Genomic DNA, 18003 nt, shown 5'->3' with positions numbered 1-18003 from the left:
CAAGTAAAATAAATTTATTCTGTTCATGAACAGCAAGTTTAGCGACTTTTTAGTGCATGGAAATGTTGGGTGTAGAAATACAAGACATCCTAACTTGAAGTTACTAGTTATAAGAAAGTTTTTTAGAGACCATTATTCTCGTAGTTTGTTATCATATTCCACGAGAAGAAATTGATCAATTAATTTGGACTTCTTCTCTCTCTTCACCTTACTTCTCGTCATCACTCTTGCACTCTTCTACACCAACATTAATGTCTCGTTTCCCAGTCAACTAATATCGTTTTAAATAGCTTCCACTCCCCACTGACTTCATTACTCATTGCCGGTCTGGCTGGAACACACTCTGTACCTTGTCAAGTCGTTTTTCACTTTCTTAAAGGTAGAAAGTGTCGAGGCTGGAGTGGGGCTGGGCTGTCGCCCCCATAAATCACAATATTCTCGCGTACCTGATTTGAATTTCGAATCCTAAAAACCATCCGATCGAAGTTTCTTTCACGGCGAACTCGATTTTATTAGATCATTATGACTGTTATTATCATGAAACGTTTATTTGTCGCGTCTAGAGCATGTCAACAGAGTTATACTGAGAGGAAATTAATGTATCATGCCTATACAATAGAAATTTTAAATAGAATAGGGAAAGAAATCATTAGTCAAATCAATAATATATCCCATCCATATCAATAAAATGAAATGAATACAGTCAATTGATAAAGCTATAACTTGTAAAAGAGAATACATGCATCATACAATAAAAAATTGAAATAGAGTAGGGAAAGAAAATAATAATAAAGAAATAATTAGTTGAAGCGAAAATATATCACATTTCCATTCATATCAATCAAATTTTCATATAAAGCTATATCCATAGAGAAACAATAGCGTGAGTAGATATCCCATGGTATAGGGCCTTTATGTCGCAACTTTTACGGTTATCTCAAGCCGATAGTCCACATAGTTCTTTCCCGTGAAGCTTTATGACGCTGTGCCGTTCATACACTATTTTGTACCGTTCATACACTATTTTGTACCGTTCATACACTATTTTGTACCGTCCATACACTCTTACCCGGTCAGAACAGTAAAAATCGACAATAATCTACAGTAGTCAGCTTGAGATAACAGTAAAAGTTGCGACATAAACGCCCTATACCATGGGATATCTACTCACGATATTGTTTCTCTATGCTATAACTTTTATAGTAGGGGCTTCGGATTTACACGTTATTCTCCGGTCCCGGCTACTCAGAACCATTCGTTAGGCGATGTCAAAGGCTGAAATTGATTAGATTCGACTGGAATTGATTATACTCCGTACAAAATAACTTCTTACTTGGGAGGGACATGTACAGCAGAGAAGGCATACAGAGGTAGGGATACAACGTATAGTAATATACTATTAAACGAGCAACCTCTGTTTATATGTTTAGATGTTTATATGTTTGTATTTCACCGGATCTCGAAAACGGCTCCAACGATTCTCTCGAAATTCAGAACATAGTAGGTTTATAATATAAAGATTCGATTGCTCTAGGTCTCATCCCTGAGAAAACTCGCTGAAGGACATTAAAAGGATAATTATTATTCATCCTTGGAAAAACATCTGATAATAATTATTATTTCGTCGTCTGTTGGTGATGGAAGTGAGTGAGCGAGCTCATGTGTGTGGGACTGTGTCAAAATTATGACTCAGCTGTTGAACTTTTGTAATCATTCAATCAGGTACTTAGTGCCGGTTGCAAAAAAGCCGGGTTGTTTCCAATCCTGATTAATTTCAGTAGATCCTTCTTTTTAAAATGATCTTCTCTGATTTGGTTCACGTGAAGTTAATCAGGATTGAAATTTAACCGGCATTTGTGCAACTGGGCCTTTGTGGGGGAAATTTTTGCATTCCTCTGGGAATTAATCTCAATTTACTGTTATTAGAAGGAACATTTCTGTATGAATGTTATTATAATTTCTTCTTTTGTAATAAATTTTTTATGCTTTTGAGCTCCAGAGCGAAGCTCGGTCCCCGATATTGAACAATAATAAGCAACCGTACAATTACGCCACAATGAAATCACTACAAGTGAATGCTCTTCTGTAATTCTGAATGAATTTCATTAACACTATAGAGAGTTTAAAAAAGGGTGAATCTGTTTCTACAGAAAAAAATCAAAGAAGAAACGAAAACATAGAAGGATGAAAAGCGCTTAGAATGTGAGGAAGGTACTACTTGATTACAAAAATTTAATTAGAAATTGAATAAAGCTCACGCAAATAAACTAGTTTTGAAGTTTTGCACGTTGAATGAGTTTAATTAGCAATTAAATCGCGAATGTGTTCCATTGAAACTTGATTTTCATCAAGGATTTCCTGTTGATTCTTTGCGTTATTCTATAAATGAACTCCACATATGTAGTGAATGAGTAGAACTCCAGATTAAAAACTTATTGTAGAAATTATTCTCATCAGTATTTCTCATGATGTGAATAATTGATAATTTAGTGCCGGTTGCACAACAGCCGGTTAAATTTTAACCGTGATTAATTCCACGAGAACCAATCAGAGAAGGCGTTTATGAAAGACGGCTTCTCTGATTGGTTCTCGTGAAATTAATCACGATTTAAATTTAACCGACTGTTGTTTAACCGGGCCATAGTTTTTATCTGGATTTCTGTAATCATCTCGAGTGATTTGATTATTTGAAAAGCAGGAACATGAAATTGTCATTCTCCTGTTTGATTCAGATTTAAACTATGGATTTCATATGGAACCGTGCAAATAGCTGTATGTAATTGGCTATTTCTTGTTACACAAAGTGAGCGCACCAAAAACATCGGGGAAATCGTTATTTGCCGATTTTAGGCGGACAAAAACGTCATTAACGGCAGGAATCCATTAAGCCCCCAAATTGGATTGAACATTTCACAATTGACACAATGTAGATGACCGAACCATTGAGCCTTACACAATGAAATCGATATTTCACGGATGGTGGAAACAGATTTATGTATTTAGTATTCATGAAAAAACGGTAACAGAACAAAAAATATTGTTTAAAATCTTACTTAATTCAAAGGATGCAATTATTCGACAAATCACCTATCAAATAGGAGTATTCCCAATATATGATGTAATGTGATGAAAAATAATAAATAAATAATTAAACATAGAACTTTGTGAATATACAGGGTCACTTAACTCTAGATTCTATCACTGTACTTCATATTTTTTTCTTTTAAAAATCTATTATTTGTAAAAGTAGTGTGTACCGTTGGAATTTTAATAAATAAATTAATTATTCATGATCGATGATAATTAGTCTAGATGTCACATATTTGAATCGGTTGGCTCCGTGGTCACGCTGAAGTTATCGCTCAAATGAGTAAAGAAACATACGCCAGCTACTCCCGTTCGACGGATGACCACTTTTGAGACGACGTCTACGCTAAGTTGATACGCTATTGATGTAGTGGCCTACTGTATGGCATATATGTTTTATGTTCTATGTTTTGATTTTATTTTCGACGATACACTATTTGATACAATTAACTTATTGTACAACAATGTGTAAATAAAGAATTTGATTGATTGAAGTACCATTTATAAGTTGAAAATTCGCTTACCATTGGTTCGGAACCCTCCCAAAGATGTAAGTCCACTAATAATAATAGTAATCACCAACATCATCCTTCTTATTACCCACGCCCAAGTTTTGTATGCATCACCAGTGGGAAAAATAAAACTTCAGTTAAATGGAAATAGAAATCTAAGTACCCTTTTTGAAATTTTTTGATTGATTGATTGATTGATTGAGTACCCATTTACTCATAATGGCATCATATAGCCGAAACATGTTGTGATTAAACAGTTTAAAAAGTGTACTTAGATTTCTATTTATATTCAAGAGTAGGCCTAACGGAAAAAAGACAACTTCAATTAAGTTTGTTTAAGGGGATAGAAAATCAGGATAGTATTTTATTTGTTAAAATAGTAAAAATGTGCATGAGATATGGTGGCTGGGTTTTCTTAGTCGTCAGAAGCAATCTGGCGAACAAGAATTTATGTCTCAAATTAAACAGAATAGAATCTTAGAATGTTTATGCTAAATCAGTAGAAACGATTGGAATCACAATCATAATTATTATATTTACTGATGCCGGAAAGCAGTCCCAAATAAGCAATCTCAAGGTATTTTAAATATGTCTATGATCGTGTTATGCTATCTTGGGCTATATTACAAGTTCCACAGTGGGTTCATGACTCCTTCCTATTAAAACATTATGAATTCAAATGTTTGATCTAAGAATATAACTGAAATTATCTAAATTTATAATGGATAAATTGATATTCCATTCAACATTATTCCCAATATTAATAAATCATTATAAAAATCAAAGCCTATTATTTTTCCTCTGTAAAACCAAGAAAATGTTATGCAGAATTTGAAGTTAAAAGATACGGTTGTATAGAAGAGAAATCAAGTCCACTTTTTTTCTTATATATATTTTATATACTATATAAATTTTATATGTATATAAGTATATCTTATATACTTACATATATTTTTATCATTTTCAAATCATAGTAGAAAAAAAATTCAAAAGATAAAATTAAAAAAAAAATTCTAGATCATTTACTTTGGAAGATGATTCAGTTATTATTATTTTTTTAAATAAAAAAATCAATTAATTGAATAGGCCAAGTCTTATAATTATTTGAATAGAGTGAATACATACTTGGGTTCAAAATCATTATATTGTGAAAACTTGTATTGAGCATTTTATGAATTTTCAAAAATTGGTCTCTGAGACCACTTGAAGTAGTTGTGTGCATATTACACTTTGTAGTAATTTTCCTAAAATATAGTAAAGTATTACCAATACATAAGGGAGGCTCTAAAGGTGACGTCAGAAACTTTCGACCCATAACCATCATTCCAATTTTTGGTAAGGCTTTTGAATACCTAGTTAGTGAACCTCTTGTACAGTATTTTGAAGAGAATAAACTTTTTAGTTCAAGTCAATTTGGGTTTAGAGGTAATTTGAGCACAACATCTGCCATATCTGAGTTTATGGAGTTTGTAATGAACGGAATTGAGGACAAAAAGAGCAATGTTGCCAGAATGTACGATTATTCATGTGCTTTTGATACGGTCTCGCATGAAATACTATTAACAAAACTTTCTGCCTACAATATTGATCATAAAGTATTGAAGTTTTTCAAAACATATCTAGAGGGGAGGTTCCAGTCAGTTTACCATTGTGGTCTGAGTTCTGATTTCTTATCAGTAGAACGAGGGGTACCTCAGGGATCTATACTGGGACCAATACTGTTCTTAATTTATATAATGACTTACCTACTTACTTGGAAGGCAATGGAAGAAGAATATTTTTATATGCAGATGACCTGGCAGTTATTATTAGCGATGGAAATCAGACAGATGCAAAGTACAATTTGGAACAATGTAATCTTTTGATTGACAGTTGGAGTGAGGAAAATAAGTTAGCTATTAATGATAAAAAAACCACTACTATAAGTTTCAGTCTAGCCAACAGCTCAAACATTGAATCTACCCAGTTCCTCGGAGTTTTTTTGCAGTCTAATCTTAAATGGAATACCCATATAGGAAATATATATAATAGAGTACTAAGAGGGCTTTTTATGTTGAAAAGGTTGGCTGGAAGTGTGACAATAGAGGTCTTGAAAACAGTTTACTTTGCGATTATCCACAGTCACCTAGCCTATGGTATAATTTTGTGGGGAAATAGTCCTTTGGCTGGTAAACTTTTCCTGCTACAGAAGAGAGCCATTAGAATATTAAACAATGAAGAGCCACGTAGTCATTGTAGACCATTGTTTATTGAGAATAAAATTCTGACTCTTCCTTCTATGTATGTCCTGGAATGTCTGTGTTATGTCAAAAAGAACCTGGATAAATTTAGCCTCAACTCTGATAGGCATACATACAATACAAGAGGGGCAAGTAATATAGGTGTCGAATGGTGCTCTTCCAGCGCATCATTGAGAAGTTTCAGGGCCCAATCTCTCAGATTTTATAATGCCCTTCCGTCATTGGTAAGAGACCTAGATGCCACTCAATATAAAGATAGAGTTAGGAAAGGCCTAATAAGAGGTGGAATTTACAAGGTACCTGAATTTTATAAAATTTCACAGTTTATATAAATCTGTCACTATTGTGTATGTTTAGGCTGTGTATACTTAGTTTGTGATCTTGTTTAATAGGTGGGTTTTAGATGTGATTGTGTTTTGGCTGTGTAGTCTTTTGTGTTGTTAATTATTTTGTATTATTTTGTATGCTTGTGACGATGACCAATGTTTGTTGTGAACCAGATGGTAATAAATATATTATTATTATTATTATTATTATTATTGTAGTAACTAAGGGTTACATTCACTTTTCCATTCACTATTTAAATCTGGAACTGTCTACTTTACAAACCTGTAGGAAAAAATAGAATGTATACATCAATGGAAAAGCTTGAAATTACCATCAGAATATTCACTGATAGAACAAAGCAGTCCCAAAAATATATTTCTATGATCTTCTAAAGGTGCGTACAGACTTCCGCTCTGCTCCGCAACCGAACGTCACTCCAGCTTGATGATGGACGATTGATGATCGACCGGGGAGCAAGAGTGGTTCGACCGGGGAACGCGAGAAGATCTAACATCTTCCGTAACGTTCATGATGAGTGTGTGGGCGGAGCGTCTGTGGTTCGATGGTGGTACGAGGGCGGTACGAGGGAGGAGCGTGCTCGGTGCTGGTTGGAAGCGCGAATATGTGTACGCAGCTTCATGTTAGCTTGGGCTGTATCACAAGTTTCAGAATTCATTACTCGTCTCTACAGGAACATTATGCATTTTGCATTTCTGGTCTAAGAAACTCGAATACTCTAACTTTATAATGGATATTAATTGATATTCCATCCAACATGATCTTAATCTCAGAGTCAATTTTTGTTCTCTATATTAATCTGGAACTTTCCACTCCACAGAGCTGTAGAAGAAAAAGCGGAAGGTTCTCCAGTACGAGTATAGAAGAGACCACGGGCTCTGACACGACTGATTTCAATCGAGCCAGTGGCAAGAGCAGACAACGATGGAGTGGACTGTTCAGCAATTCCAAGGTAAGCTCCAACACTCAACAATAAATCTAAAAATAGAACTTCAACATTATCTGTTAAACATCCTTTTCCACAGATGGAATTACTGAGATATTGCTTCTATTCAAATGCTAATGAATGAATTATTATTATCATATTAATTTAAGATAGGACAAATAATTTTTGAGTAGTAGCGCACATCGAATTTCCATCTAGCTGTTTACCCTGTTGTCAGTATTTGCAGTATAGCCCAGGCAATGAATGCTCAAAAAAGGGTATAGAGGGAAAAGTTTGAAAGACAATTTTTAACCCTGCAGTTCTGTCTAGAGTAGTGAGGAGGTAAACATATCAAAAGTCCCTACCCCCTGTGCTAAAGGGGTGGGGGTGGTTCAAAGGTACAATTTTTTGGTTTCTCGCATATAACTCAAAAATTATACAATAATGAATCTGCTACAACAATAGAAGGCAAACATTAAGTAGTGGAATAATACATCACATTGAAAAGAAAACAAAGCTCTACAAATCTACGGTGAGCATCCATTTTTACGATGCATTGTTGGAGAGTTGTAGGCCCTGAAACATCAAAAAATAGGATTAAAAGCTGTTATTTTAACAATTTTACACTTTTAAAAGCGTATATCTCGAAAACTGTAGGAGATATGATAAATCACCACAGAACAAATATTGTAGAGAATTTATCAAGCTTTATTTCTGAATAGTTAGTCATGTCGGTTGAACGCATTTTTCTCAAGATATGAGCGTGTAAGCAAAACATTGAAAAATGCAACTTTTAAACCACCCTCACAAGGGGTAGGGATGGGAACTTTCGATATGTTCACCCCCTAACTGGTCCCAACAAAGCTGCGAAGTCAAAAATTGTGTTCAAAACATACTCTCCAAATTCCTTTGTCAATTATTGGTCTACTTTTGTATAACTGAAGATCTCACACTCAACACTGCTGAAGCTGCTGCAATAGTCGTGGGGATGTGCGTAAACTTGTGAAATTATATATCAAACTGAAGAGGATTTGATGCTCTTTAAGCTCATGATCAGCATGGATTTTTCCCATCGATATTCAAAAAGTTATAAGAGCAAAATTAGCAAAAAATTGAAGGAAAATGTGTTTTTTTTCCATAAATGTCACATCTTTTAGAGCGGATATCTCGAAAAGTGAAAGAGATATAGAAAAAGTTCTTAGGTAAATATTGTAGGAAATTCTGCAAGCTTTAATTTCTTATAGAATAGTCATGCCTGTAAAATGCATAATTTTCGAGTTATATGCGAGAAACCAAAAAATGGTACCTTTGAACCACCCCCACCCCTTTAGCACAGGGGGTAGGGGTGAGGAATTTTGATATGTTTACCTCCTCACTACCCTAAACAGAACTGCAGGGTCAAAAATTGTCTTCCAAACTTTTCCCTCTATAACACTTCGTTGACTGGGCTAGTAGCAGAAGTCTTCTGGGTTATTTGGATTTTCGTTTAAGAATATTAATCCATCCATTTTCATCACAATTCTAGCATTTTCAGACTACTCAGTTGAATACTGATCAATAATTAATATTATGAATATGGATAAGAAGATTTCCATTATTACTGATTAATAATAATTAATAATTGAATTTGAATATGAAGATTTTATGACGTATTATAGTATTTTAGTATTGGAGTATAAGTGGTAATGTGTGATTGATTTGTTGCAGGATACAAAAATGGGACTGCTAGTTGAGTTTCTCAATAATTACAGTAAGCATGGCATTCCGTTGTTGACTGACACTGTGGAGGATCTGGAAGAAGGTAACTCGCTAACGATTCATCAGTAAAAGCAATCTTGAAAATTTGGATATTTGGAAATCCCTAAGATCAAACGTATTTAAAGAACCATATATGTTGCTTTCAATACCCGTGTTTCGGATGGACACGTTAGACCGTCGGTCCCGGTTGCCTGAAAAGCAGTCGTTAGGTCATGTCAGAGGCCCTGAAATTGATCAGTTGCGACCTGAAAACTCTGACACCAGACTGGAGCCAGCCAGGTCACTCGATATTATTATTATTATTATTATTTGATTATATCAATGTACTATTTCTATGGGTTTTTTTAATATAATGTAAAACTTGACTCCTCCAGTCAAACCTTCTTTAGAAGGTTTTGGAGAATTTATATTTCGTCTGGATTATAATTTTTGAAATTTTCCACTGAAAAGGAATTTTTCTTATCTTCTGTCATTCTTGCTTTTTTTATTATTCTTCATTTGTTTTGTTTGTAAGATTTCTTTTTATAAGTGTATTTTTCATTTTTGTTTGTTATATTTTCTATAATAAACTCCCTTCTTCTGGGGGTACCAGGACGAAGGAAAAAGGAAAGGAAAGTAAAGGAAAGGATTATTATTATTATAGTACTGAATGTCTTTTTGTGTTAAGGTAGATTGTAATATTTGGTAGAAATGTTAATAAAAACAATATAAAAACTTGAAGTACCCTTTTATTAAAAACTTTAAAAAATATTTTAACTATTTATTATGATAAAATAAATGTTTATTAATTTGAATAAAGTAGCCCATATAAGTGAAGTGATAGTGTAGACCTCTGACTATTCGTGAAATACTGAAGGCAACCTCTTATATTGGTTTAAAATCGCTCCACACGCTATCACCTGAACAACACACTTGTCGATCAGTCAAAAAGCAGCTTGGTCGAAATCGTATAAATAGAAAATCGTAAATCGAAAATAGAAATCCTGATTATTGTAATAGGGATACTTGAAGCATTTATAAAAAGCATTTATAAACTCTTGTATTAACTCTAAACTCATATATTCTGTTCCAAGCACTGTACAATTTGGAAGAAGACTGGAGATACGCCGTCAAAGATGTTTTTACTCTGGGAGAAAAAATTCAACAGCAGCAAACTGCCATCTGGGAGTTGATACAGACTGAGCTAGCTTACATTCGATCTCTCAAGGTTGTCAATGATGTGAGTCCAATATATCAATCAATTTATTTATTCATTTCTCAAATATAACATGAAATGATCAAACAAACAAACAAATAAATAAACGTGAAAATCTCTAGGCAGACTAGGCATAAGCCATTGTGGGATGTACTTACTCCTAATGAAAATGTTAATACTTGGAGGAGTAAGAATATATTGTAATAATATATATTCAGCCTATTCATCCTACATCCATGCTCCTTTACTTTTTAAACAAATACATGAGAAAACATAGAAGTCTACTTGGAAACTTCTCTAGGCTATAAAATTTCATAAATTCAATATAATAATACGATAAACTTGTACTATAGAATATATTGTAATAATATTCAGCTCATTCATCCTACATCCATGCTCCTCCACTTTTTGAACGAATATATGACAAAACATAAAATCTATTTTGAACATTATCCATAAAATTTCATTAATTCAACATTATTGTATGATAAACTTAGTAACTGTCGTCAACAAAAGCTCAAATACGGCACTATAGAATCTATTTTAATCTGAATATGATCATTTCAATAAGTGTTCAGTTAGCCTCCTACATTTCTCTCCATTTCAATTAACAATGTAAATATTTATAATCTCCATAGCAAACAACAGAATTATTTCATAGATATAACAAACTTACTGGCTGATTAATAATATGATTGATATGTGAATAAATACTCTAACTTGTTGGTGCACTGGAAATTTACATGTTAGTAGATAGATTACAAATGCATGCAGAAACAATTCAGGAAGATTTTCAAGTGAAATAAAAACGATGTTGTCGGTTCCACATAATTTATTTGATTCAAACTTGAGTTTCAATGCACTAAGGCATTATGTTCTTGATTAGACTATCGACTTGGTTAGACTTGGTTAGACATTATTTTCGTGGTCTTTTTGGTTAGACTGAGTGAATTGCATAGAGGAAGGGTCCTCTAATCCTCGAAGAGAAAGGCCTGTAAGGGAAGCTTTCTCTGTCTAATTTCCTCAGTCTAACCAAAAAGACCACTGAAGATGATGCCTAATTGAAACTTGAGTTTGGCTCAAATAAATTATGTGGAACTGTTTTGACCTCACCTTATATGGAGAAATTCCACAATATCTTCGTTCATAGTGTAAAAAGTTTAGGTTGCTATGCTATAAATGTATACTGTCGTAACAGCAGTTACTTAATACTTTTAGAATATTACTTGTGTAGTTGGATAATTGGATTTTTCAACTACACGGTTTCTAATATCATATAATGATATTGTTACGTAATTAGTGGTTCTTTAAATTTAAATATTTCAAACTACAAGTTTCAAATGCTCTGAAGTTGACTGTATAAAACGAATCAAATCTTTGAGTTGAATAATATATCCATTCAGAAAAAACCACATACATAGAACATACAGAAAATCAGAAAAGGTACTCATCAAAACCCAAATCCAACATGTCTTGAATCGAATTGCTTGCCTACTTATATTTGAGGTAAAAGGTGGACAGTTGGATAGGATATAGATGAGAGGAAAAGATAGGTGAAATTATGCAACTGAAAGTGCGACTATTAAAGTTGGTTCCTTGCTGTTTTCCTGTTCTGAGATGAAGTTTACTGTATGGATATATAACACTATGACTTGACTATTGATAACAACAAAACTAAAAATTGAGTTCTGGCATTCACTTTTCACTAATACGAAACGTGAGTAACTTTTCACATAAAACGAAAATGTAATAATTTATGTACACGAATAAATGTATAGGGCGAATTTCCTATGATATTAAATGACACGAATATTTAGGCAGATTCAGGACGAATTTCCTGAATCTTAAAGCCTCGAGAGCGAGTTCATAGCTGTACGAAAGCTAAATTCACACTGACTGGCAAACTATCCAGTGCCTGGAACGATAAACTGATGAGTAATAGATATAAAATTATAGAAACTCTCCTGCCATCTGGCAGTCAATGAGCGAATGAATACAATTTCAAATGGCCTCAACATATATTATTACTCAATATCGATCAATGATTGTTAGTATTCATTTCCCCAAACTACTTTGTATGTTCACAATATTTTCTGTGTGTATAAGAATAACAATCTCTTCTCTTCCAGTTCTTTCTTTCCTGTTTAACGAATCTCCAAAACGAGAATATTTTGACGGAAATCGACAAATCTAAGTTGTTCAGTAATATAGGAGAAATCTTCATGGCTAACAGGAACTTCTGGTACAATCATATGTTTCCAATGCTCGCTAATACTCGAGAAACTGGTAAACCTCTCAATCCTCAACTTCTCTTCGATGGATTTTGCAAGGTGAGTTCTAGAATATGATTAATTCTATGCATTTAATCTATTTGTGATCAACTTTTATGTAGAATCAATATACTTACAATTTATATCCAATACTCTCAGGCATTGAAAATTATAAAATTTATTGTTTGTCCATTTATTACATATTTTGAGTGAATGTGGTTGAATTTGACTTGTGTGAATGCACTCTGAATCAATAAAGAATTGATTATGAGTAAGTAAGTTTCTACAGTCTGATGATGACCCACACAAGTTCGAAACGATCGTCACTACTAATAGTAAATGCATTTCACTTTAAGTGTTTTTAAAATTCAAGTTTTATTTTATTAGTGAAAAAGTTGGATATGCAACGCAATAAAGAATTATTCAGTTATCATAAAATCTCTTCCAATCAGATTGTAGAAGAAAATAACATTACATTATTACGTTCAAAATATGTCTATTAATTTCTTCATGTTCTTAATTTTCATGGTGATATCGTTCCTCAATAATTTCAGTAGAAACTCTTGAACTATTTGTTTATTATTCTAATGAAATTTCTCATTCACATTAGCTTCCGTCAATTTACTGTGATAATGGCATCACATCACTACAGTTTATTCACTGATATCAGATCAGTTTTTTGTTGAGTCTGAACAGTTTCAACAGAACTATCGCAGTGTTCTATAACATCACATCATATTCTCCTATTTTTCCAATTATGGCCACATTTATCAACATCTCATGTTTTGAAGCAGTATTAAATTTCTTATCGTTGCCATTTTGCATTCACATTTTTTTTACAATGAAGCACAGATCGGGAGAGAAAAAAACTAAGAATACCTTGTACTATTTCTCTCCCAAATTTAGGTATCATTAAAATTATTCCGAAATGAGGTTATGTCTTCTAGATTTCCACAATTTTTTTCTCCAAACATATTTATACAAACAATTGTGTTTAATTTCTACAATAACATAATATCTAATAATGTTTAATATTTAATATAAGTGTGTTTAATTTGCACAATAATGTGTTGAATATCTATTTTCTTTTACACTATAAAAATATCCAGCTATAGTCCCTACATACAAATAGATTACATGGTTGAAGTAATAGAACATGAACAATAGTATTAATGAAATAGAACAGTATTAATGGAATATTAATTTAGGCTTTAATATTTCCTTATTTATTGTTTTTCCAGTTTGATGAGCTGTTCCAACCATATACGAAATATTGTGCGGAGCAGAGTCAATGCCAACAGTATTGTAGAGAAAAACATCAGGAAAATGAACTCTTCACCACCTATTTAGTGGTAAGCTTAACAATACTTTTTTATGATAATAGTATTTAACAATACTTAGTTGAGTAGTTGAGAATGATATTGTATCTATCAATGTATAAATAAATTAATAATAATTAATTATGAGTAAATGAGAAATTACAAATGTTAGTATTATAGTTGAATAGTTGAATATTTACTCCAATCAGAACTTTTTAATTGCAAGTTAATTCCCAGTTTTGTATATCTAAAAAGCTTCTTGTATTCAGTAATCAGGATGATGAATATACCGTATTGAATTAATACTTGATGAGTCACAGTAGCATCTGAATCTCATATTGTCATCTTCTGATCGTATTATTATACTTCTCAAGTGAATATTTGTGATAATACTTCTCAATTGATTATTAGAGATAATATATATGAGATAATAAATCATGTGTAATGTCTTGTTTAATAATAGTTAATCGTATTTTTCAGTGGTGCGAAACTCAAAAAGGCTGTAACCGGTTAGGCTTGATAGATATATTAGTGAAACCTATGCAAAGGTTGACCAAATATTCTCTGCTACTGAGAGCGATTCAAAAGCATACAGAAATCGAGGAGCATCGACTAAGTCTTGACACGATGGTAAGAACATTCAAAAATCTTCTCACAAACTATCTCCCTTGAAATAGCAGATTCAATTAACTATTTTCGTGTATTATCTACGTTAATTATCAGATAATTAGATTCGTAGATCAATCCTATTATATTAAGCGAGCAATTTCCGTATATTTGTATTTTTATAACTGGTTATTCAAGTTCAACGGATCTCGAAAACGGCTCTAACGATTTTCACGAAATTTGGAACATAGTGGGTTTATGATATAAAAATTCGATTGCACTAGGTCTCATCATTGGGAAAACTCACTGAACGACATTAAAAGGATAATTCATCCTTGGCTGAAACAGCTGTGGATGGTAAAAAAGTGAGTGAGCGAGTGAGTATGTGAAAAACCAAAATATCGCATCCCCGAAATTCATAAGATGACATATAGCCAGCTGTGAAATATAAACACGATCATTTTAGAGAATTATTGTGTTATGTTTATCAATGAATAAAAATAACGAGCGTAGCTCAGTGCCCCGATATTAATTCATTATGAGTGTTACTAGAGGTGCGTACAGACTTATGCTCCATGTACACGCGCATTTCACTTTTCATCAGCTGATGCTATTCTTATTATATCTGTATTTGTACAGAAACATACATACAAAGTGAGTCATATGTATGGGAACCCTTCAATAAGTTGTATAGTGTTGTCGATATAATACTGTAACTTTCAGGATAGGTTATTGGTAGAATACTCTACCTTTTGACGTACAAATGAATTTCAACCCCTCATAAGGGGGTGACTTAGGGGTTGTAACTTGGATATTTTAAATGTATCCATTGTGTGATACATCATTTTGAAGGCTTTTCTAAAACAAGAAAGATGACATCAATAAAAATGTTCTATGATACTTGTATCCAAAATGGCGGCTGATTGAAGTTTTAGTTGTTTTTTATAAATGAGGGGTTGTAACTCAAATATTTTAAATGTAAACACTCATTTTGTGATACATCATTTTAAAGGCCTTTCCAAAACAAAAAAGATGACATCAATACAAATGTTCCATGATACTTGTATCCAAAATGGCGGCTGATTGAAGTTTTAGTTGTTTTTTTTAAATGAGTGGTTGTAACTGAAATATTTTATATGTTAACACCCATTGTGTGGTACATCATTTTGAAGGACTTTCCAAAAAAAGAAAGATGACATCAATAAAAATGTTCTATGATACTGAGTTTCATTGAAAACTGAAACTTCAATCAGCCGCCATTTTGGATACAAGCATCATAGAACATTTTTATTGATGTCATCTTTCTTGTTTTAGAAAAGACTTCAAAATGATGTATCACACAATGGGGACATTTAAAATATCCAAGTTATAACCCCTAAGTCACCTCCTTATGAGGGGTTGAAATTCAGTTGTACGTCAAAAGGTGGAGTATTCGACCAATAACTTATCTTGAAAGTTAAAGTACTATATCTACAGCAGTCTCCAACTTATTGAAGGGTTCCCATACATATGACTCACAGTGTATAAGCATAACATCAGCTGATGATAAGTGTTTTTTTTCAATTTGAATTTGAATTCGAAATAGGCGTGTTCGTGGCGCGGTGCATGTGTCTGTACGCGAATCGCCAATTGCCCACAGCATTCATGTTTAGAATTGAATTTGAATTTAGAAGTGAATTGAATTTTAATTTGGAATAGGAAATATAATTTAGAAGTGAATTGAATTTGAATTTGAAATAGGCGTGTTCGTGGCTCGGCGCATGTGTCTGTACGTACCTTAATATGCCACTAGCCACAGAATTCAGGTTTAGATGAAATTCAAGTTGTTTAACAGATCTATAATTTGCGTGGGTAGCAACTTATAGGAGTTCATAACTGTTCCGCAAAAGGAACTTGGTGTTTACATTATTCTTTTTCATGAATGAAAATGGAATTAGATTTATGTTATTGGAGAATATTGAGGTCAGATGAGAATTTGCAACGCAATCAGCTTGCTCGTGGAGAGCCCTCGAAACGGTAACAGTTCAGTTGCATTCAATTGCAGTTGTATTTGGCTGCCGCTCCAAAGTTTGCCGTCGAACAGCTTTCACTGTTTCACTGCCGTTCGACCAGTGAATTTGGCGTCGATCAACACTTTGAAATGTGGGTGGAATCAGGACTTCCTATATACCTGTATAGGTAGTATATAGGAGTTACTGGTGGAATTTAGGTACTGAACTTGGAACGATCGCTCAAGTTATCTAAAATATGATTAGCCTATATTCGTTTCTGGCTTTTCCATAAGTTTATTCCAGATATTAAATTGCACATTTCCATGAAATCTATTTCCAATCTTAGATTCCATCAAGAGTATATTATTCCTAGGATTTATTATTGAAATTAGAACATAGGTACTACTATCAGTTTTTTACAAAAGGTCTATAGAAATAGGTCTGGGACACGCAGCCATATTGGAATATTTGTTTACTTGTCTTTTACTAGAATACATAAAAATAACTACAAGCCATATCTATAGATTTTTGCTGTTAGCCTGAGCTACAGTAACTATATAACTGGTTATATAGTTACTGTAGCCTGAGCTAATGAACAGCTCACTTATTATTAGTATAAAGTATAAAGTCTAGTATTATGATATAGTATAGTATATATTTTTAGAGGAATAGACATATCGAGTCTCGCTCCAAAATTAGCATTGTACATTAGTATAGTAACCTCTATCAATATAGACCTGGTTTTACAAATTTGCAGCTTTAATCGATTCTTGAAAAACTCCATTCGGAAATGAAAAAAAATCCGTTGTTAGTCTATTATGACTTATGATTAGACCATGTATTAGCAAATAAAATTCTTTGACTGGTCTGAAACATATTTTGAAAATACATTGATGTTTATACTCTTTGTACATTAATTTACAGCTTATTTCTCTATTATTAAAAAAAATCCAACAATGAATATTATAATGCTAGTTATTTATTTATTCATTCATTCAGTTATGATAAAAACACATAGGCCTAATCATTCATGATAAAACTTATTCTTTCTATCACAATAATAGTAATTATTGTGAATTATTACCGCAAATTTATTTTTCTTTCCATAACAATCAACAACCTATACAATATACATGAAGATTGTTAATGATTAGTGTTCACTGATCAATCCACTCCAATAAGCAATACTGCGTTATTATTGGCTAATTCTAGTGTTGCAAAGCAACCCACGTTTGGAATTGGATGTAAGCAAACTTCTTGATCCCTTTGAAGCTTGTGAGAAAGTTCAACAATGATCCGAGCGAGTTCAACTTGATTCGCCTCATAGAAACCCTATAGGCTACCTCCGACTCAACCTTCGAGTCCACGCCAATCGAATTATTATTGTTTCCGTTCAGTCTTCAGGGTTTCAAAACTTATTCTGGAAAGTTCCTTCGAATCAAAACCAATTCTGGAATTTTCCTAGAGAAATCGATTGGAGTTTGCCAAGTTCAAGTGCTTGTGCTGAGAGTCCACTTAAAGTGAATCATCATTGTTCCCGTTCAATGTTTTAAAACTTATTTTGGAATGTTTCTTCGAATCAAAACCGATTCTGGAATTTTCCTAGAGAAATCGATTGGAGTCTGCCAAGTTCAAGTGATTGTAATGAGAGTCCACTTCTTATTGTTCCCGTTCAGTGTTTTAAAACTTATTCTGGAATGTTCCTTTGAATCAATATTGATTCTGGAATTTTCCTAGAGAAATCGATTAGAGTCT

At 33.0% G+C, this 18003-nt stretch overlaps 1 protein-coding gene across 13 annotated transcripts in view; it reads left to right on the top strand.

Annotated features, from left to right (window-relative positions):
• The window catches only part of LOC111054844 (pleckstrin homology domain-containing family G member 5), a 322094-nt gene that overhangs the window by 262197 nt on the left and 41894 nt on the right, over positions 1-18003 (top strand). For all 13 annotated transcript variants that reach the window (XR_005570947.1, XR_005570946.1, XM_039424915.1 and 10 more), the window contains 6 exons: positions 7005-7136; positions 8817-8910; positions 9941-10086; positions 12192-12392; positions 13574-13684; positions 14132-14281. Coding sequence is in view for 11 of the 13 variants with exons in the window: in XM_039424915.1 (XP_039280849.1) it covers positions 7005-7136; positions 8817-8910; positions 9941-10086; positions 12192-12392; positions 13574-13684; positions 14132-14281 (834 nt within the window). In the remaining 2 variants the exon portion in view is untranslated. The remainder of the gene's footprint in view (positions 1-7004; positions 7137-8816; positions 8911-9940; positions 10087-12191; positions 12393-13573; positions 13685-14131; positions 14282-18003) is intronic.

This window comes from Nilaparvata lugens, chromosome 3, assembly GCF_014356525.2.
Source record: "Nilaparvata lugens isolate BPH chromosome 3, ASM1435652v1, whole genome shotgun sequence".
NCBI classification, from domain to species: domain Eukaryota; kingdom Metazoa; phylum Arthropoda; class Insecta; order Hemiptera; family Delphacidae; genus Nilaparvata; species Nilaparvata lugens.
The sequence above is the reverse complement of the archived record's forward strand: the minus strand, read 5'-3'. Positions and strand labels throughout refer to the sequence as shown.